The 18,714-nt window shown below is 45.7% G+C and overlaps 1 protein-coding gene across 1 annotated transcript in view; it reads right to left on the bottom strand.

The window, feature by feature from the left end:
- The window catches only part of LOC147701696 (CD82 antigen-like), a 208,604-nt gene that overhangs the window by 58,895 nt on the left and 130,995 nt on the right, over window positions 1-18,714 (bottom strand). Inside the window, exon 3 of the mRNA XM_086930329.1 lies at window positions 937-1,009. Coding sequence (XP_086786455.1) covers window positions 937-1,009 — 73 coding nt within the window. The remainder of the gene's footprint in view (window positions 1-936; window positions 1,010-18,714) is intronic.

The raw sequence follows: 18,714 nt of genomic DNA, 5'->3' as shown, positions 1-18,714 counted from the left end.
GCTGGTAATTACTCGGGCCGCATCCTGGACTCAAGCTATACCTCACTGACAAGCCCTAAGTAGGTAAAAACGGGTCTGGGGTTGTTGTTGTCCCATCTGGAGGGGACCAGGCCTGGCAGTTCGGTCTGAATTGTACCTACAGGAGAAGGACCAAGACTGAATTGCATATGGTGGGTCTCTGTCTAGAATAACAAGGTGGGTGAAAAACGATGATCTAGCATTGGGCCTGAACAATCGACAGTGGTTGAGATTAATTCAAGCATTCTTTCCATCATCTTCAAAAACTGCTATCCCACTGTGCTCTAGGAAGAAACTTACATTCCTCAACGGCCTACTTGATCAGATAATACCCCTGTGTGAGAAGCAAATATAGAGATAGCTCGCTGGTGGTCCGAGGCCTTAAATTATGGATTACCTTTAGCCCCACTCTCCAAATGGAATCTTCCTTTCACAAGCCATCTAAAAACGAACATTTCCAAATACGCTTTAAAGTAAATTTGCCTACATCCGAGGGACAGAAGAATGCCTGACTAGGTTTCACCCTCTCATCTAGCTGGACTCTAACATTCTTTCAGTTCCAGTACTTTGAAGTTGTCTGTGTGAAGTGCAGCATTTTACAAAACTATTAACTAAATATCTGAACAAAACTTAGCATATTAATATCTGCTATGTTAAATGACACTCTGCATTTGTTTCCTTAATGCATATGAGGTGTGTTCCAGTGGGTCTATTGTGGCCAAACTACTACCACCCTTTGGGCCATTTGCATGTAAAGGCACAGTTTTTCTGAATGTAAATAAAAAGCATTGCTGTTCCTCCTCTGTACTTGGCATTTTTCTAAACATTATGTGTTCTGGCGGCTGTATCCTGGATCCACGTTTGCCTTTGCACACCACACACCTTTCTCCCTTAATAATGGTTGTTTCTGCCACTCACCTATCACAGCTGAAAAACTGTTTTTGTCAAAGAGGATCCATAGTCCGAAGCTGAGCAGCAGGCCTCCCAGGACCTGTGGGAAGAAGAGAGAAGGATGTTAGGGCAGATTCTTACACTGTTTTTGGTTAACCGCACATAGTGCTGTCTGTTCCCCGACAGAAAATTGGCAACCCCCTGATTTCAAATAAGGATCTATAGTACCACTCAAACTTTCCATCCAACCCGGCCAAACTTTCTCCTACTCCCAAATATTTAGACCTGCGACCTAGAGTAATACAACCTCCAAGGTTAATTGGGACAGAGTGTGACCCAGAAGCAGCCTCAGGTTGCATATCAGCTTTGAATGGTGCAGCTGGAGAACCCATCATTCTGTGTCTGTCTTCATTGAGGACAGGAGCAAAACCATGTCTTGGTAGAATTTAGGTATTATCCATCCAACACCATGTTGATAGGACTTACAATAGTGAACTAATGCCTTGGGTGTGTGGTTGTTGAATCCCTGGATGTGGCAGACAAAACATGAGCTGGATCTCATATGCCTGTGTAAAGAATCAGGCCCCTGCTATCCAGAGGGTTCACATTTGAAGATTAAACAGGAAAGGTGAGAGGATGGAACCTTGTGGGACACCACAGCCTAGAACTGTTTCTTCAGAGAAGAGGGTGGTGTCACCATCTGAGATCTCTCTGAAAAGAAGGCTCTTGTCCAGTCAGGGGGAGTGCCAGCAAAATCGACCCTTTTCAGTGTGAATGTTTTGGTCAATGGTTTTGAAAGTGGCTACACATGTTCTGCCCACCAGACAGGCTGCTTAAAGACATTTTCCTCTGTGGATTTCTTTAGTTGGGAGAGCACTGGTTTTTCCATCAGTTTGCCCCTCTAAGGAAAGTGAGAAATAGGGTGGCCGTGATCTAAATCATACAGATTAAGTAAGGCCATCTTTCGCAGAGACATCACTACTGCTAATTTCCATAACGCTGGAAAGATATATCTAGCTGAGAGACCTGTTAAAAAAAGAAAGGGAAGGAGTGTTACGCAGTTAGTCAAGAAAAGAAGTTTCACACATTGGGCTGGGGAGAGATCTTTTGGAAAGCCTGAAAGGTGTTGTCTTCTATGGCCTCTAGTAATTGGTCCTCTGTGATAATAGTTCAAGTTCAAGTTCTGGCATTTGTAAAGCGCACTACTCACCCAGAGGGTCTCAAGGCGCTGGGGGGAGGGGTTCATTATTTGTGGAAAATTCAGGTTTTAAGTTCTTTTCTGAAGGAGATGTGGTTCTGAGTAAGGCGGAGGTGAGTGGGGAGTGAGTTCCAGGTCTTGGCAGCCAGGAAGGAGAAGGATCTGCCACCCATGGTGGATTTCTGGATGCGCGGGACTGCGGCGAGGGCATGATTGGACGATCTTAGTTGGCGGGTGGGTTTGTAGAAGGACAGTCGAGTGTTGAGGCATTCGGGTCCTATATTGTAGAGGGCTTTGTGTGCGTGGGTGAGAAGGTGGAAAGTAATTCTTTTGTTAACGGGAAGCCAGTGGAGGTCTTTTAGGTGTCCGGTGATGTGATCTAGGCGTGGGATGTCTAATATGAGTCTCGCTGACGCGTTTTGGATGCACTGGAGTTTTTTCTGCAATTTTGCTGTGGTTCCGTCGTAAAGTGTGTTACCATAATCCAGTCAACTCATGACCAGTGCGTGGGTGACAGTCTTTCTTGTCTCGAGGGGGATCCAGCGGAAGATCTTTTTGAGAATGCGAAGTATGTTGAAGCAGGAGGACGAGACGGCGTTGACTTGTCTGGACATCGAGAGAGGAGTCTAGGATGAAGCCAAGGTTACGTGCATGGTCTGTGGGTGTGGGTGCTGCGCCCAGCGCGGGAGGCCACCAGGAGTCGTCCCAAGCTGAGGGGGAAGATCCTAGGATGAGTACCTCCGTTTTGTCTGAGTTGAGTTTTAGGTGGCTATGTTTCGTAGGACCTAAAAACATTTTCTTGTTTGGGGACTGCATAACTGGTACTGATTTCTCAGATTTTCGAGATGTTTTATTTAAAAGAGGCTATGTCATAACATAGTGATTGTGATGGAGAAACACGTGTCTACAAGGCGCGAGGGGGCTGAAGTTCAGATACAATTCAGAATAGCTCCTTCAACATGTTGGATACGGGTCTAACCTGCTCAGGCTAGATCTATAATAAGTAGTTATGGATGAATAAATGGGTTTGTGTTCAATGGAGTAGACTTTTAACCATGTCATCTCAGTCCTGCACACTGCTAGTTGGAAATGTTTAGTTCGTGGAAGAACCAAGGATTACTTCTCCTGCCAGAAGAGAGAATTGCAGTTCCTGAACAGGAAGTCTAGCGTCCACGGTGAGGCTGGCATAGGTTCTAGAAATCTATGACACTTCTTCTTCCAGTGGCATTCACAGGCAGACAATGACATGATTTATATTTGACCCAAAACAAAATAAAAGAATTTGAAAACAAATATACACAAAAACCGTGACAGGAACATTCTTGGGTCAAGGTAGATTTATTTTGTAGAGGGACAAAGGTTCTATAAATGGGGAAAGTTAGAATTACATTTAAATTTGCTGTGAAAACTCATACTTCCGGAGTGTTTACGAAGTTACAGGGCACTGCTGTGGAAAGTTCATACTGCTGGAGTGATAGGGCACTGCAGTAAAGAGCTCAGACTACATGAATCCTTCATTGTCAGGAGTGCTCTGCTGTCAAAGGTGCATACTACTGGGGTCTTTGGGCACTGGGGTCTTAGGGCAGCAGTGCTGGGTTATGGGTAACGGCATAGGACACGTGTACACTGTGCAGGGCTAACATCAGGAGGGGCTGAGACTTCAAAGGGGCAACACACTCCATTTACAGACTCAATATTCAAGTGCACTGTTTATACAATAAACACTTAACTTCATCCACAACATCTTTTATACACTCACTATTCATGCACACCCTACCCACACACCCACATCCATCAATAACACCATTCATACTCACACACTGTTTACCAACATGCACAATTTCACATCTTTTTCTAAAGCGACTTTAAGAACATCACTCAAAACTGTTTCTGTTGATAGTGACACATAGCCAAAACCAAGTCCTCCATAATGTCTACACCCTTGGCTTACATAGAATCATCTGAGCTAGCCCCAAGTATATCAAATTCAGCCCCACCCACACATGTTAAGTAGATACTTGCAGTCTGCTTGGATAATTAACATATATAAAACTTTTTTTTTTTTAACTTTATTTTTGTGTAGGCATGAAAAGAATATAGGTGTGGCGAACCCATACCAGCATATCAGACTTACATAGAGTTATTATTCCACAGCCGTTGTGCCCACAACCCTGGGGCCGGGCGGCAACACATTTTTCTTCCAGTAGCGTGCAAGTTTTCAAAGTTTACTCGCTCCACATGGAACCCCACAATCCTGCTTTTGTCATTTTCTCCCACAACTCCCCCCTCTCCCCCCACAAAACTAGAAGCACATCCCCCACAAAGGATGACAGTCAGCACCCATGTCCATCAATCCATGTGTCACTGGTCCATCTATTACATTCGTGCATAGTATACTGGTGCTCGCCCCCCCCCCCCCATGCCACGACTTAGCATCACACATGTACGGAGTCTTCGAATGATTCACCGTCTCCGCCTCGCACAGGCAATCGTCATTATCAGGTATCCACCCTCTCCTACCTCCGCCGTCTACCCCTCTATGGGACGCCTCCTATTTGCCCCAATTCCAAGCCATGGTATTGTCTCCATTTACTCCATATCCTTCGGAATTTTTTTGGACAGCCTCTAGCTTTGTATGTCACCCGTTCCGCTGCCATATAAAGGTCCAGACCTCTCCTCCATTCCTCTATCTCTGGCCGCTCCGCCACCCCCCAATATTTCGCAATGACCCTCTTCGCTACCACTAGTGCCAACACCAGGAAAATGATATGTGGGCGTGGCAGGTCTACGTCAGTCACCATTCCTAGTAGCGCCAGTTTCGGGTCTAGTGTTAGCTCTATTCCCAGCACCTCCCCCAATTCCGCGAAGATGTGAGACCAATACGTTTGAATCTTGTCACAGGACCATATAGTGTGGTAAAAATCTCCCTGCTCAGCATTGCATCAAAGGCATGTGGCGTCTGCTATCCTACCCATCTTGTGGATACGCCTTCGATCAAAGTATGTCCTGTGTAGGACATTCAATTGGATCAGCCTCATCCTTGACTTAATGGCCACTTCTCGGGGGTGCATCAGTATCAGCTCCCAGTCTAAGTCCTCTAGTTGCCCTACTTCCGCCTCCCATATCCCTCTGAGTTTCGCCAAATTTCCCAACATATTGTTAGTGAGGGTTCTATACGTGAGAGACACTGCCTGGTGTACCATCTGCTCCTGTAGGAGTCTCCCTTCTAGAGGTGAATATTCCGGTATGTCCTGTAGTGATATCTGCTGCGCATTCCATGCATGTACGAGCTGTAGGTGTTTGTATCGTTGTGTGTGGTGTAATCCAAACTCTGCCTGCAGCATCGTGAATGTCTTCAGCTCCCCCTTAATAATCACATCCCCAATAGAACATATATAAAACTTGCTGTATTATTATGTCATGTGGTTTTACATAACACAGGATTGCGAACCAGTGGCATCTTGGAGGTGAATAAAAAGGTATCAGGTGTCGATGGACCAGAGTTAAAATGATCTCCTGTCCTATACAAGAAACTTTATTGAACACAATCAGCTAGGAAATTGATAAGATTAAAAGAAAGAAAACTGTGTTCAGTGGATACGTAACTGGTCAACAACACCTAGTCCCTCCCCCTCCTGATGATAAGATTGTTGTTTTGGAAGCTGAATGAATCACTGCTTCCACCTCCCTCCTATCCTTTTGAAGAACAAAAAAGGTAGCCTGTAAAATATGAAGGTTTCATATTAAGAGCTGGAAGTTTACTGTGTGGTATAGACATAGGTGTTAGATTTGTGACAGAAATTAAGGTTTTCAGAAAAGCTGAACTGGCAACCCATTTCAAAGGGATGCTTCCCAGACAGATCTCCCATCTGCTTGTGATTGTTTGATATGAGGAAAAGTCTTGAGGATGCTATCTATGTGTCGCCTCGGTTATAAGAGAGGATTAGATACAGGGTCCATGATTCCTAACCGGGGAGACTGTGATTGACGGAGCCCCAAGGAATCGTGGTGCCAGCTGTTAGGCAAGACAAGAGAGTTAACTTCTACCTTTAATATCTTAGCATCTGAACCATTTAACCCAGACCAGAAGTCGGCTTGACACCACTTGCCTCTGTGGATATTTGTAGAAATTGTGTAGTTGGGACAGGAAACAACCATTACACCGCATGCGTTACAACGCACGCTTTTACCCCGCATTCGTTGCAATGAAAATGGCTTGCTGTAGGGGGTAGAAGGAGTTGGATTTAACTCCAACACCTTCCCTACTGTTGCACAGACCGGAGTTGGAATAGTAAATTATACTATTCCAACATCCAGTGCACCCCCGACAGCGAGTCGGGGTAAAATATTGTGTTGCAAAGGCATGCGGGGTAAAAGCATGCGTTGCAACGTCATACAACCAGTTGGGACAGCAGCAGTTTTTTCACCTGTTTGCCCATATAAGGTAAGAGAGATATAGTGTGGAAATGATTTAAGTCATGAACATTATGCAAAAGGGCCATCTTTCACTGCCAACAACTTCCATATTTCTAGCTTAGGGGCCTATTAAAAATGGTAGGAGTGTTTCACAGTTAGCCAAGAGAAGATGCTTCTTAAACTGAAGGTCATTCAACCTCTCCTTTGGCCCTCAGGCAGATTAAATGAGTTGGGAGTGAGTTGCACCTTAGCAAATATCTGTTTATCATTCACATACTTCAAGCATTAGACCCTACATGAGTTAAATAGATTTACCAAGGAGAGGAGATGTACATTGAAGGCACCTGGTGACAGTGCTGACCCATTGGAGTGGACATGTTAGCTGATACTAATGGACAGAACCACAGCCTAAGTCTGACCGTCACAAATGACCTGAACGTGGACGCTGTATGTTTCTATGTCTTCATGTGCTAAGTGCTATTGAGTAGGGGGTTATAATGTAACACATCAAACACCACAAATAGATCCGGTAGGTACTGCTTATGTTGAGCTGGTGGTTGCAGGTAGTGGGCACCTGTACTATTTTTGGGAGACCGGGCCTTATTTATTATCATCAGGCTTTGACCCAGAGCAAGAGAGAGAAAAGCAGTACGCATAGAAAGAATGAAAAAGAGAAAGACTGGAAAACAGTGACAAAGAGAGCTCTCGGGTGAACACAAACCTGCTGGAGATATTATGGGAAATGAAGTCTAGGGTGGTGGTGACGCTCTGCCGCTACATTTTATTTTGCTTAATACATGTACCAATCTACACATTATGGATGTATGACGTTACAACGCATGCTTTTACCACGAATGCCTTTACAACGCGGTTTTAACATCGCAAACCTTTACAACGCATAGCGCTTAGAGGTGCTGGATAGTGAAAAGTTTAATTTACTATTCCAACACCAGTCCCCGTGGACACTAGGGAAGGTATTGGATAGTAAATTAAACTTATTCCCTATCCTAGAGCGGCCCCAGCGCAATGCGTTGTAATGGTTTGTGTTGTAAATACTGCGTGGTAAAAGTTTCGTTGTAACGGTTGTTCACCACACATTATATATACACATATTCAAAGTGTGATTTTCATGGTATAGTTAACCATAGATAAAGTGTGTTTACGTTAAGTGATCCAGTTGTTAATGTAGGCCTTAGTTTACCCACTCCCACTAACATTGAAAAAGGGGAATTGGCTGTTGTGATTCTCTCACTGTTTCCCTTGTTCCAAGAGCCTGACACTGTTGTTTTAGTTTCCGTGGGAATTGTTTACCATTGTAACTTTCACTGAAAGTTGAATCATGAGTTTTCTACACCTGTGCCTGGGGCAAGCTGGTTGCGATGTATCATCCTTTGTGAAATATCTCTTGAAGGCCGTGCAACTGTAAGCTTCCTTTGTGCCTATCTGGGAAGGAGAGCAAACCCATGTAATCGGAAATGCTGGATTCCGGTTGGTCCCCACGTCTTGGAAACTGTGGGATATACTTCATACTGCTGGAAATTGCATGCTTTCATTGCCATTGCTAAGTTAGTTAGATCCAGATATGCTTTCTCTTTTGCATGAAAGCAGATGCCCCTTTCCATGCTCTTGAGACTTGTTACTTGCCTTTGCCATTGTTCAGAGTTAAAACTCCTGAGCAAATCTGCTCTCATTTACTTGACTGATTCTTCATTTGATTCTGTCCTTTAGAAGTCTTATTTGCTGACATTTGCTGCTCAGCCTCCCCAATATCACTTGAAACTTTAGCTTAGTAGTAGGGAAATTCCCTTCCGGGGAAACTGAATCTCGTTTAGTTTGCATAGGACAATCTTTAAATAACTTGCCTTTGTATTTGCTATTCTGATTCGCTTTGGATTATAGTGAACAATGCTTTTACACGGTGATTATTGATTTATGTCTCATTGAAACCATTTGAGTTTGTAACTTTGCTAACCTGCTCATAAGCCTTCAGGGTTTGCAAATCGAATCATCCCTGTCATTATTGTGGAGCCCAATGTGCTTCACTGTCACTGATGTACTGCTGATGAGTTGATGTTAAGCCTCAATTCAAGACAAAGATCCATCCCTTGGAGTAAAGCTGGTACTTGAATTTGCACCAATGTTTTGGGCAGTGCAAATCCCAGTGGTGGAAATAAAGAGGCGTGAGGTGTAATCAAGACAAGGCAGGCTTAGTATTGAACAAACAAATGATTTGGCACTGCCGAAAATGAGCTCCAAAATATGATTTTGAGCTCCTGTGCTAATTTATAATAAATAAGCACCAGTTGTAGAATCCAACTCTGGCACCTCTGTATCGAATTGTAACGATCACCAACCCCTTGGCTAATAGTGAAAAGGCAGCAGGAGCAGTGTGCTCCTTAGCATTAGATTCAACAAGTCCTGCAGCTGAGCTGCTACCCCCCTCTGTGTCATATGTCCGGTGCAGGCCCATTGTCTTTTCCCTATGTTAGCATCAGCGCGTTGCAGACTGCCCTCTTCTTTGCACACATTACTACACCAACTTATCTTGCTTTGGGCCACACTGTACTTCCACACATAACTTGCAGTTCTTTTCGCATTCTGTTCTTTCCTGGGATTGAGTCTGAACACTGTAGACAAAGTCAAACAACAATGCCCCTTGTTATTGTGTTCTGGTCAGGCCTTAGCACCAAGACAAAATACAAAGACGCAGCTGTTGTTTGAGAACATGTACTTTTGCCATATAGCTATGCACAGATAGGTAACAACTGACACTTGGAAAGGGACCTTTGCAGGGAAAAGATTGTGATATCACCTGAGATGTAGAACTTTCATCTGTGTATGATAAGGAACTGGGTCTGCTGCCAACACCCAGAGATCTTCTGATATACAATAATTTTGCTTCTGCAGAAGGGGAGGAAGGTTAGCTTACCCTGTCTTATATAATGACAGTTCCTCTTTATGATTTATGGACTACTTACTTTGCTGACCGAATTTGTGTTAGGCATCTCTTACTTATTGTGGTACTCATACTGCATACTAGAGCACGATAGTTAAAATACACATTCTCAACTTTCATTGAGTCTGTCAGAACTTATTGTGGACTGGTACGAGTGTGAGAACAAAAGGGTGTGCCCTGCAACCACGATTCCTGAGAGGGTCGGGAGTGTTGTGTTCTGGGGTGTCTAATCACTTGTTCCTCTGCGAGTGAGAAGGAGCGCAAGTGAAACACTGTAGCTAGTCAGTCCCCGGCTCATGGTTACTCAGGTGGTAGGATGACTCCATCCCTGCCTACTAAGGTCCTATGATCCTAAGCCTAGTTCTGGGACCTCGCAGAATCCCTGCAAAATCAGATGTTTTAATAAATACACCATATCTGAAATAAAGCAATACTTAGCACTGGGCAAGGGATCTGTCCAAAGCTTCTTGAGAACTGGTGCTACAAGTGCTTGCATAGGCTGTCCTTTACCCATACAAATCTGCATACAGAAGGTAAGCCCAGTGTGGGACAGTGCTCACCTCAGGGCTCTGGGATGGCTTTCATATATCTTTCTTAAGACAAGATATAACACTTTAAGTTGAAAGGGGTTTGATAGCCACTGTCTGGCTGCGAATGGTAGTGTACTGGGAGCTGGGGTGTGTTCAAATATCACCCTGAAGTCGTGTCTGAAGCTGCAGCTCAGGTCATCATTCACCCAGCAATGAAAAGACCAATCATTTGGGATTGGTGAGTCTGGTGAATTGAGCAGGTCAGGGGTCAGTGGGTGCAATTGGTACCTGGGCAGTGGGTCAGAGATTCAGAATGAAATGTTTCCGAATAATATTTAGCTTTTTATGTAGTCCCTAATCCCTCATATTTTCCATTTCTAAGCCCTGTAACTAGTAGGTGTTACCATACTCAATTTGTCAACCTTAGTTTAAAAGGTTAAGTCTGCACAGCCGCTTGGCACATTATGCAGAGCCTCATAACACGCATTAGTGTACTCAGGGTTCACCCTGTTAACCTCTTTTAGCAGAAGGCCAATGCCGGCCTATGGGAAAGAGAGGAAAGGGCTAAGTGTGTACATGTTTTAAATAGGAACCCACTGCCAGTGCAAGAGGGGCCCAGTCTTTATTTACAGTTACACATCTATCTCCAAAATATTTGCCATCAGAATTCTGTGCCAATTGGCCAGGATCAGTAGACAAGCAAAAGTGATGGGAGCAATTCTTAAATTAATCACAGCCACTGACATTCTTGTCCATCATTGTTTTTTTACTGTGCTACTCCACCCAGGGAGTAGGTAGTAACTGTACGCAAATCCGCGTTCCTTCTGCTCATAGTCCAACTCATGTCTGGGCATAACCATCCACCTGCTCTTTGGAAATAAGCTTTGGCATAGCCAATAGGTCTCGCCTTTGGGACCTTATAAGTGTTTAGTTATCCAGCACAATATCCTTGGTGAAACAACATCAACTGTAGCATGGCTGAACAATTATAAGGTCCCAAAGGCGAGACCTATTGGCTACGCCAAAGCTTATTTCCAAAGAGCAGGGGAATCGTTATGCCAATGCCAATACTTGTTAACAATGGAGGTTGGGGCAGGTATAATGCTGCAGTGCGCTTCTGTTGCCTTTGCGTAGATGATAAAATCAATTTTGTGATTGGACTCCACAGTTCTTGCCTACTCAAAATGAAGACTTGAGTTTTAATCTCGATTAATTGTGTGACCATGGGCATTGAACTGTAATGCGTTAACCAAAATAACTTCATTTGTCAAAAATTTTGCGCACTCTGTAAGAGCTCCATCCCTCAGAAGTGCTGTGGTTGTATTAATTGGCGTTTAATCACTTCAACCGAAGAAGTGTGCCTGCAGGTCTGTGCAAAAGGATTGTGCAAAAGATTATACATTACAGCAAACCACGCTTGCAGAAATACCACTGCCCACAAAAGCACAACATGGATTTAAAAACAGGTTATGAGATGCAATAGACGGCTGCTTACTAAGTAACATTGGTAATTTATAATGCGCAGGTTCACAAACTGACTGCGTCGTGGCACTTCAGTAATGGGTGCCATGCATTTGCCTGCACGGCATGTACTGAGAATACGGGGTCTTGTGGTGCAGCTGTCACCTGTGGGAACAGGAGAACTGGATTTGATTAGTATATGGTGCCCAATCCTGGACGGCTGCCAGTGCCTCGGTTATAGGGGCTGGAAGTGGAGGTGTGTAGAAAGAGAACAAATGCCAGTAAACCCTGGAGCATCAGTTACAGCGCTAAAAAAAAGGCAAGTTTGGGGTTTGAAGTACCATATAAAACTAATGTTAGATGTAATAGTAGGAGGTGCACGTGATGTCACGCCACGCAGCTCCCTTCATTGGGCTCAGATGGAAGGAAGACGGAGTCGGACATGGGACGTACATATGTGCATTTGTGTGTATTCATAAAGCACTGATAAGCCGGAGACTCTGTCTTCAACAGGCGCTCAACAAACTGAAATAATTTACACACCTGATATGTCAGTGGAAAATCATGTTACAGAACCCCTATAACTACAAACCTTGCAGGCAACTGCGAAGTGACTGCCACGCACAGGATAAATGATATCCTAGCTGAAATAATGGCTGACCGCAAACACACGGGTATTGTAGCACATTGTTTTCAGTATTATATCATTTTCAGTTATTAGCGCTTCATAGCATGCTCCTGCTGCTCCTAAGTGCTGGACGTAGCCAGCCAAGTAGCGCTCTAGACTTTCAGCCACACAGCAAGCGAATGGATGATTGCAGAAGAAAGGCTCAGCGAGAGAGGCAAAAAATGTAGAATAAAAAGCAACGGGTGAAAGAGGAGGATACCTGAATGGTAGGGGAGACGCGCGCAGGCTGCAGCAGTAGGGTCGTCAGAGGGGAGAGAGAGTCGGAGGGGTGCATGGTTGGGGAAACGGAGAAATAAGTCGGGTGCCAGGAGGAGGGAGTGATTTAGGACAAGGAGGAGGTTGTGAAAGAGAAGGGGAGCAGGAGGTAAGCCCGCCAGTGGTGCGTGCGCACGCTTGGGAGAGCAGTCTTCACTTTTCAAGCACTGCACTCGTGCTTGTGGCACGCCGCTGCTCGCTCACACAACGTGGATGCCGCCACAAGCACAAGTGCACTGCTTGAAAAGTGAAAACCGATGGCTAAAGGCCCTCCTAGAGCAGTGCATGGGCGCTGCCTAGGCAAGACCTAAAAACATGGTGGGTGAAATGCTTCAGTTAAGCTCAGCCACTGGTAGTTAAGTGGGCCATATCAAGTCCATTGCTTTTCTGCTCAATGTGCTCTCCAGACTGGGAGCAAACCAGCCATGTCCGCCTCCAATAGGAACGGTCCAGCCTGAACTGCCAGGTCACACCCCCCACTAGAATGCAGCATAGAGTAATTGTCAGTAGCTGAGATTAATTTAAGCATTCAACACATCGCTTTTTTGTTTCACCTAATGACCAGGATAATGGCATTGTAGTGGGGGACCCTTAGGCCACATGCAGTTGGTAACCTCCTCCAATGTAGTTTATGTAGCTAAGGAACATGGAAGTTCATTGGCCAAGTGTCACACGATGCAGCTCCATCAAGACTCCTTCGAACGTACACCCTTCAAAGCACTAAGATAACTTAGACCGTCCAAGTCCTGTTTTTTTATTTTTGGCTTCTAAGTTTGCTTACGATCTCTGAAAGAACCCTTAAGAGAGCGAAAGTAATAATGTTAATGCTGTATAGGGCACACTATGCAACAGCATCAGCTAATCTGATTCAATCCATTCACAAGTTCACTTGGGAAAGGACACTTGTACTTGTATGCATACATGTTTTTACATAAAATAAGCCCATCTACCAAACCAGAAAGGGTTTCACAACAACAGAGTGAGGTTGGTGATGGGGGCGAGGGTTGATGACACAAGGGTGTGGGCTGATGAGAAGGAGACAATGGCTTGTGCAGTGCATATTGCATTGAGAACAGGGGAAGAAGGAAGTTAGGAAAGGAAAGGTGGAGGAAGGGGATTTGCAACAGGAGGATGTACAATACAGATGGGCGATGAAGAGTAGTGGAAGTTATAATAGAGGACAGGGGCAGGGCTGCGGAATAGGGAGGGGCGAAGGCACAAGGAACATGTGAGGAAGTTAGGGATGAAAAGGATAGGTGGGTGATGCTGGACCACAAGGCGGAGCAGGGTATGGGAATTATCTTGAGGGGGTTTGATGATGGATTTGATAATGGGATGGCTACGTCGCAATGAGGTTTTTGTTAAAGAGATGAGTCTTCAGCTATTGCCGGAAGTGGTGCGGTATATGATATTAGGGGTGATATCTTGTGTGACTGTATAAAGAGTGCAGCACTCCTGGGAGGTTGTAAGGATGACACACACAGGATTTGTGAAGGTAAGTTTATTGCAAGTAAACCCCAGTACGACCAACAGCTGATATAGTTGGCTGGCCGTGCGAGTTGGAACAGCAGTGCCCTTTTCCTCTCTTCTATCACTTCTGTAGCAGTAATAAATAGGTTGAGGTGCTCAACCCATTTTCTAACGGGGGCCTGTGCCAATGGGTTCCCTTCAATGAGGAATGAGTCTATAACTGGGATGTGGGCCATGTTGAAGGGTGCACTGGGCTGTTCACTTGTGCCAATTATGGTGTGGTGTCTGCACAGGCTAGTTGCAGGGAGCAGCAGGTGCTGGGGCAGTAGAGTGCAGCACAGTAGGGTAGCAGGGGTGTACCTTAGGTATTGAGGTAGCATACTAAGGCAGCTGTAAGTTAATAGGTGGCACATAGGACCAGGCTCCTCTTATTTGGACGAAGGCATTATATGTTCTCAAGGCTGTTGAGATTACAGTCTTGCTATTGTGGGTGGGGCCGACACCGCAGGGATGCCCACTACAGTTGAAGAGACTGATAGGCGGCCAACGTGTGGTGGGGCACCGGCACGTCACGTCGGTGCACGGGTCATGAAGAGAGGAGCTCCACCACACAGGAGCAGCAGGCAGGTTGCACCGTCCAGGAGGCTCATCTCTGCTCTCCAGGCCGGAGAGGGCAACGCCGGTGAATGGGACTGAACCAGGCGGGCAACTAGCGAAAAATTCAGGAGGGGGAGGGGCTGAAAAAGATTTGGGGGGGGGTAATTCTTCCAGCCATAGGCAGAGTGGCTCTAAGAATGTGTGAAAACACAACAAAAGCCTCATTAACAAGTAAATGGTCTTTTAAAGAGCTGTAAAGTACTCGGTGTGGCTGCAATTAGACAGTTACCAGCCGGCGAAGCTGTCTCAGCCCAGGCTGACACACACGGCGGGTGATGAAGCTCAATGGGTGTTGAGCGTCTGGACTGAGCCGACCACAGGTACGGTGCTGCATCTTTGCTGCCCGTGTTGCAATGGGAGGCAGGGGTGTGATGCGTACGATGGTAGTCGGCAGGGCCCTCTGGTTGGCCGCGCCCAGCCAGGAATGAGGTAGACAGATGTGGGGTCGCTCACCCTCGTCATCACTTGTTGCTAACTGCCATGAGGCTGCAGGTTAGGCAATGGCCGAGGCGACCAGAAAACCAAGAACTCACACAGACACAGAGTTGAATACTAACTGGCCATAGCCAACCCTGGTGGGTCCCTTTATTAAATTCCTGACATGACATCCGCCCAAACGATGAGGTTAATGCCTGCATGGTAATCCCACACTCTCAGGCACCTTGTCCACTCTTTCTATTTCAGCCTGGTGGTCCATTACCTTACCCCTAGAAATGCACCAAAGAACGTGACAAGTGTCAAAGGCTTAATTACCTGTGTGGTTGTTATTTGAAAGAACCAGGGAGTTAAGGGCAGCACTGCTCCTCTGGCTCCGTGGTATAATCAGTGGCTGGGTACCAGAGGGTTAATAACCTGAGGATAAAGGAGTGGCACTGCTTTCTTTAGGTCTGTGGTAGAGTCTGTGGTTGGGTACCACAAGGTTAATTACTCGTGGGGTAGTTATTTGAGAGTTAAAGTGGGGCGCTGCTCTCCTGGCTCTGTAGTTATAATTGTTGGATGCCTGGGGTACAGCTCTTGTCTGGATTCTTCCTTTGGGGTAAGAAGAGCAGCTGGGCAGAATGTGCTCCTGGTTGCCCAGGAGTTATAGAGAGGGCAAACTGGTTTAGTTCTGTAGTAAAGTTCTTGCTTGGGGACCTAAAGGTTTCTAGCCCCGAGCTTTTATTTAACTAATGCTATTTGGTTCTTAGACTACCAACTCTCCGAATGCAAATAGCTTGGCTTTTTAACAAGTCAATACAACAAATGCACAGACATGTTAAATGAAGGTTAGAAAAACGAGTACAGCGATCCGGGTATCCAAGGTGATATGGAGTCTCTGAGTGCACGAGGGCTCCCTCAGAAACACCCTGGCATCCGCTGAGTTGAGCCTATATTGATTGTCAACATGCAAATCTGGTAAACCTTAGAATCTCACCCATAGGCTGCGCCTGAGCCCAGCAGGCCTACTCAGCAGTCTGGATACAGGAAGCGAGGTCTGATGACGTGGGCTTCAGCTGGGGAGCGCGTCACCTTCATGGTTAGGCGGAGCTGTGCGATGGCGCATGCTACCCTTGGGTTACTGATGTGCTGAGGTGAAGGCCAATGCAGACTCTAACCCGCCTTAGCTTTTGAGTCTTAAACAATTTCATTCATGTCTTGCTTTGCACAGTGGTGGTTTTCCCATTTGGGCGGTGGGGCGTTGCCCCACTAATAATTATCGGGCAATTTATTCGAGTGGCGTGTTAATAAAAGTTTTATAAATTAACGCGCCGCTCAAAAAAATTGCCTGATAATTATTGCCCTGCGGCCGTGGTGTCATGCTTCACTCATGTCACAGTATGGCCAAATCACTGTCTGACACTGGGTGGCGCTGGAGTGCTGGCACAGTGCGCACTGCGCATGTGGTGTTTGCCCGGCTGCCTTTCTGCAGCTAGCAAACTCAGTGGATTTTAAAAAGCAAGCACCGCTGAGTACGGGGTTTGCATATGCAACAGACCCCAGTGCTTGTAAAATGAGCGGCGTTTTTTTATGCTCAGTCCAATCCTGATGCTGCTCTCTTTAGAGAGCAGCTCTCCTCTAAAGAGAGCAGCGCCAGGATTGGCTACTGTAGTACTCTTCTCCACTGTACTACTGTGTGTTCTGTTCTCTAAGTTCTCTTGTTCCCAGTCTAGTGTCTCACCGCGGGGGTGGGAGCATCTAACGTGGTGGGCAAGCAATGCCCAATCACTGTAGTGGCTTAGTGTTAAGCCATTCAGTGATTGGACATTTCTTAGTTGCTGGGCAAATCGGGCCGGCCCACGCCCAGTCACCCTTCCTCCTTGTCCTCGTGGTCGTGAGTCGTGACTCGTGCACATGAGGGACAGAGACTGGTCTGAGGCCCCACCTGCACTTGAATTATTTTTGGAGTGTTGTTGGAAGGGGACGTGCTAATTTCCGACCGGACTGGCTGTGCACTGCGCAGGTATGGTGGTAAAAAAAATATATATATATATAAAAGTTGACATGAGGGTTGGGCGGCTCGGGCCAAACATGCAACTATCTATGCTCAGGGCCCGGCTCCGGCTCAGTCCTCCCACCATATTTTTTATCATTATATATGGGAACAATAATTCACAGGATGCAAGGAAAATATGAAAAGGAATGTGTGAAATGTCCGATAATCACGGTGACAACATTTTGAAAATCAAAAACCCTAGTGTTCCCGGAACATAGACTTAGAAATGTAATTTTGCATGGACCCAGGGCCACTGCATACCATAGGTACCTTAAATGCCAGCTTCCTCCAACACAGACTTCGTTGAATTGGCAAAGTAAGACAAAGTAAGAGAAATTCAATGCCTTATGCCAAGCTTTGTGGTGTTAATATATTATATATGCTGCATGCCTACTGCCAATGCTCCAAACCATCAATGAAAATACTCTTTCAATACTCTCCTCTACCAAGAAGGTCACCATTTCCTCCTACTCAGCCTACTCAGTCAATGCTCAAACCCCAGTTTGCACACCCCCATGCTCCACAGAGACTTTCCTCTTGCATTCAATGCAAGAATCTCTAGCTCTTTACTAGCCACAGATCTGACACTAAACGCTATGAAAGAGTTTACAACTTAGCTTTTCAGTTAACATTGAAGTCTATAACCAGGAGGAGGGGCAAGATGGAGTCTGACTAGAGACCATCGCTTACCTCTCTCCTCCTGGGGGGAAGAATCGTCTTGTGTTGTGGCCGCTGGCATGCGTGGAGGATTGGCTGGCATCAACGGGATTCGTGCTGTCCTCGAATGGCCTCGATTGACTCCGGTCTGGACCGGGCATAGACCGCATGGCATGTCTGCGGGGGCTCCTGTGAAAGTCGATGGGAGGCTTCAGTGTGGCTTCTCCTGACCCCGGTTGCCGAGGCCGGGCACGCTCACGTCCCGTGGTGGTTGCTTGAAAACAGCAACGGGTCCCCGGGAGAAGCACTGGAAGATCTGGTCACAATGTCAGCTCGGGGGGAAAGGAAAGCCAAGAGTAACCACTTCGGCTGCCTCATTACGGCAAGAGGGATCGGACCCCAAAATCGACATTAAGAAAGAAGATGTGCGGGTTAATATGGGTGACAAACAAGGGAACACTAGGGTTTTTGATTTTCAAAATGTTGTCACTGTGATTATCGGGCATTTCACACATTCCTTTTCATATTTTCCTTGCATCCTGTGAATTTTTGTTCCCATATATAATGATAAAAAATCTTTGCAAAGCGGTATGATTATGAATGTGGAAAAGTTCGGCCATCTGAGTGCAGAACAGAGTATCTTGTATGTTGAAGTGAGAATTGCATATAATATGCAATTCTCACTTCAACATACGAGATGCTCTGTTCTGCACTCAGATGGCCGAACTTTTCCACATTCATAATCATACCGCTTTGCAAACGAGACCGGCAATATTTATAATAATTGAATTATTTGGAGTGTTGGACAGGGATGTGTGAATTTCCGACCGGACTGGCTGTGCAGGTATGGTGGTAAATTTGTACAGTAGGACCCAGCACCTCATTTCTCGGAAACAAATGCTACTTGTTGGAACTAATGTTGACCATCGCTAAAGAAGTGGTGAGAGGTTATGTGGTTCATAGACTGATGTTTTGTAGGCAGCGGGGCAGGAACACGTTATTGTGGTTTTCCTGGGTGGCAATGGCCATGAGCAAGAATTGTTC

Source organism: Lissotriton vulgaris, chromosome 7 (genome assembly GCF_964263255.1).
Source record: "Lissotriton vulgaris chromosome 7, aLisVul1.2, whole genome shotgun sequence".
Lineage (NCBI taxonomy): Eukaryota > Metazoa > Chordata > Amphibia > Caudata > Salamandridae > Lissotriton > Lissotriton vulgaris.
Note: the sequence above shows the minus strand (reverse complement) of the source record. Positions and strands in the feature narration are given on the sequence as shown.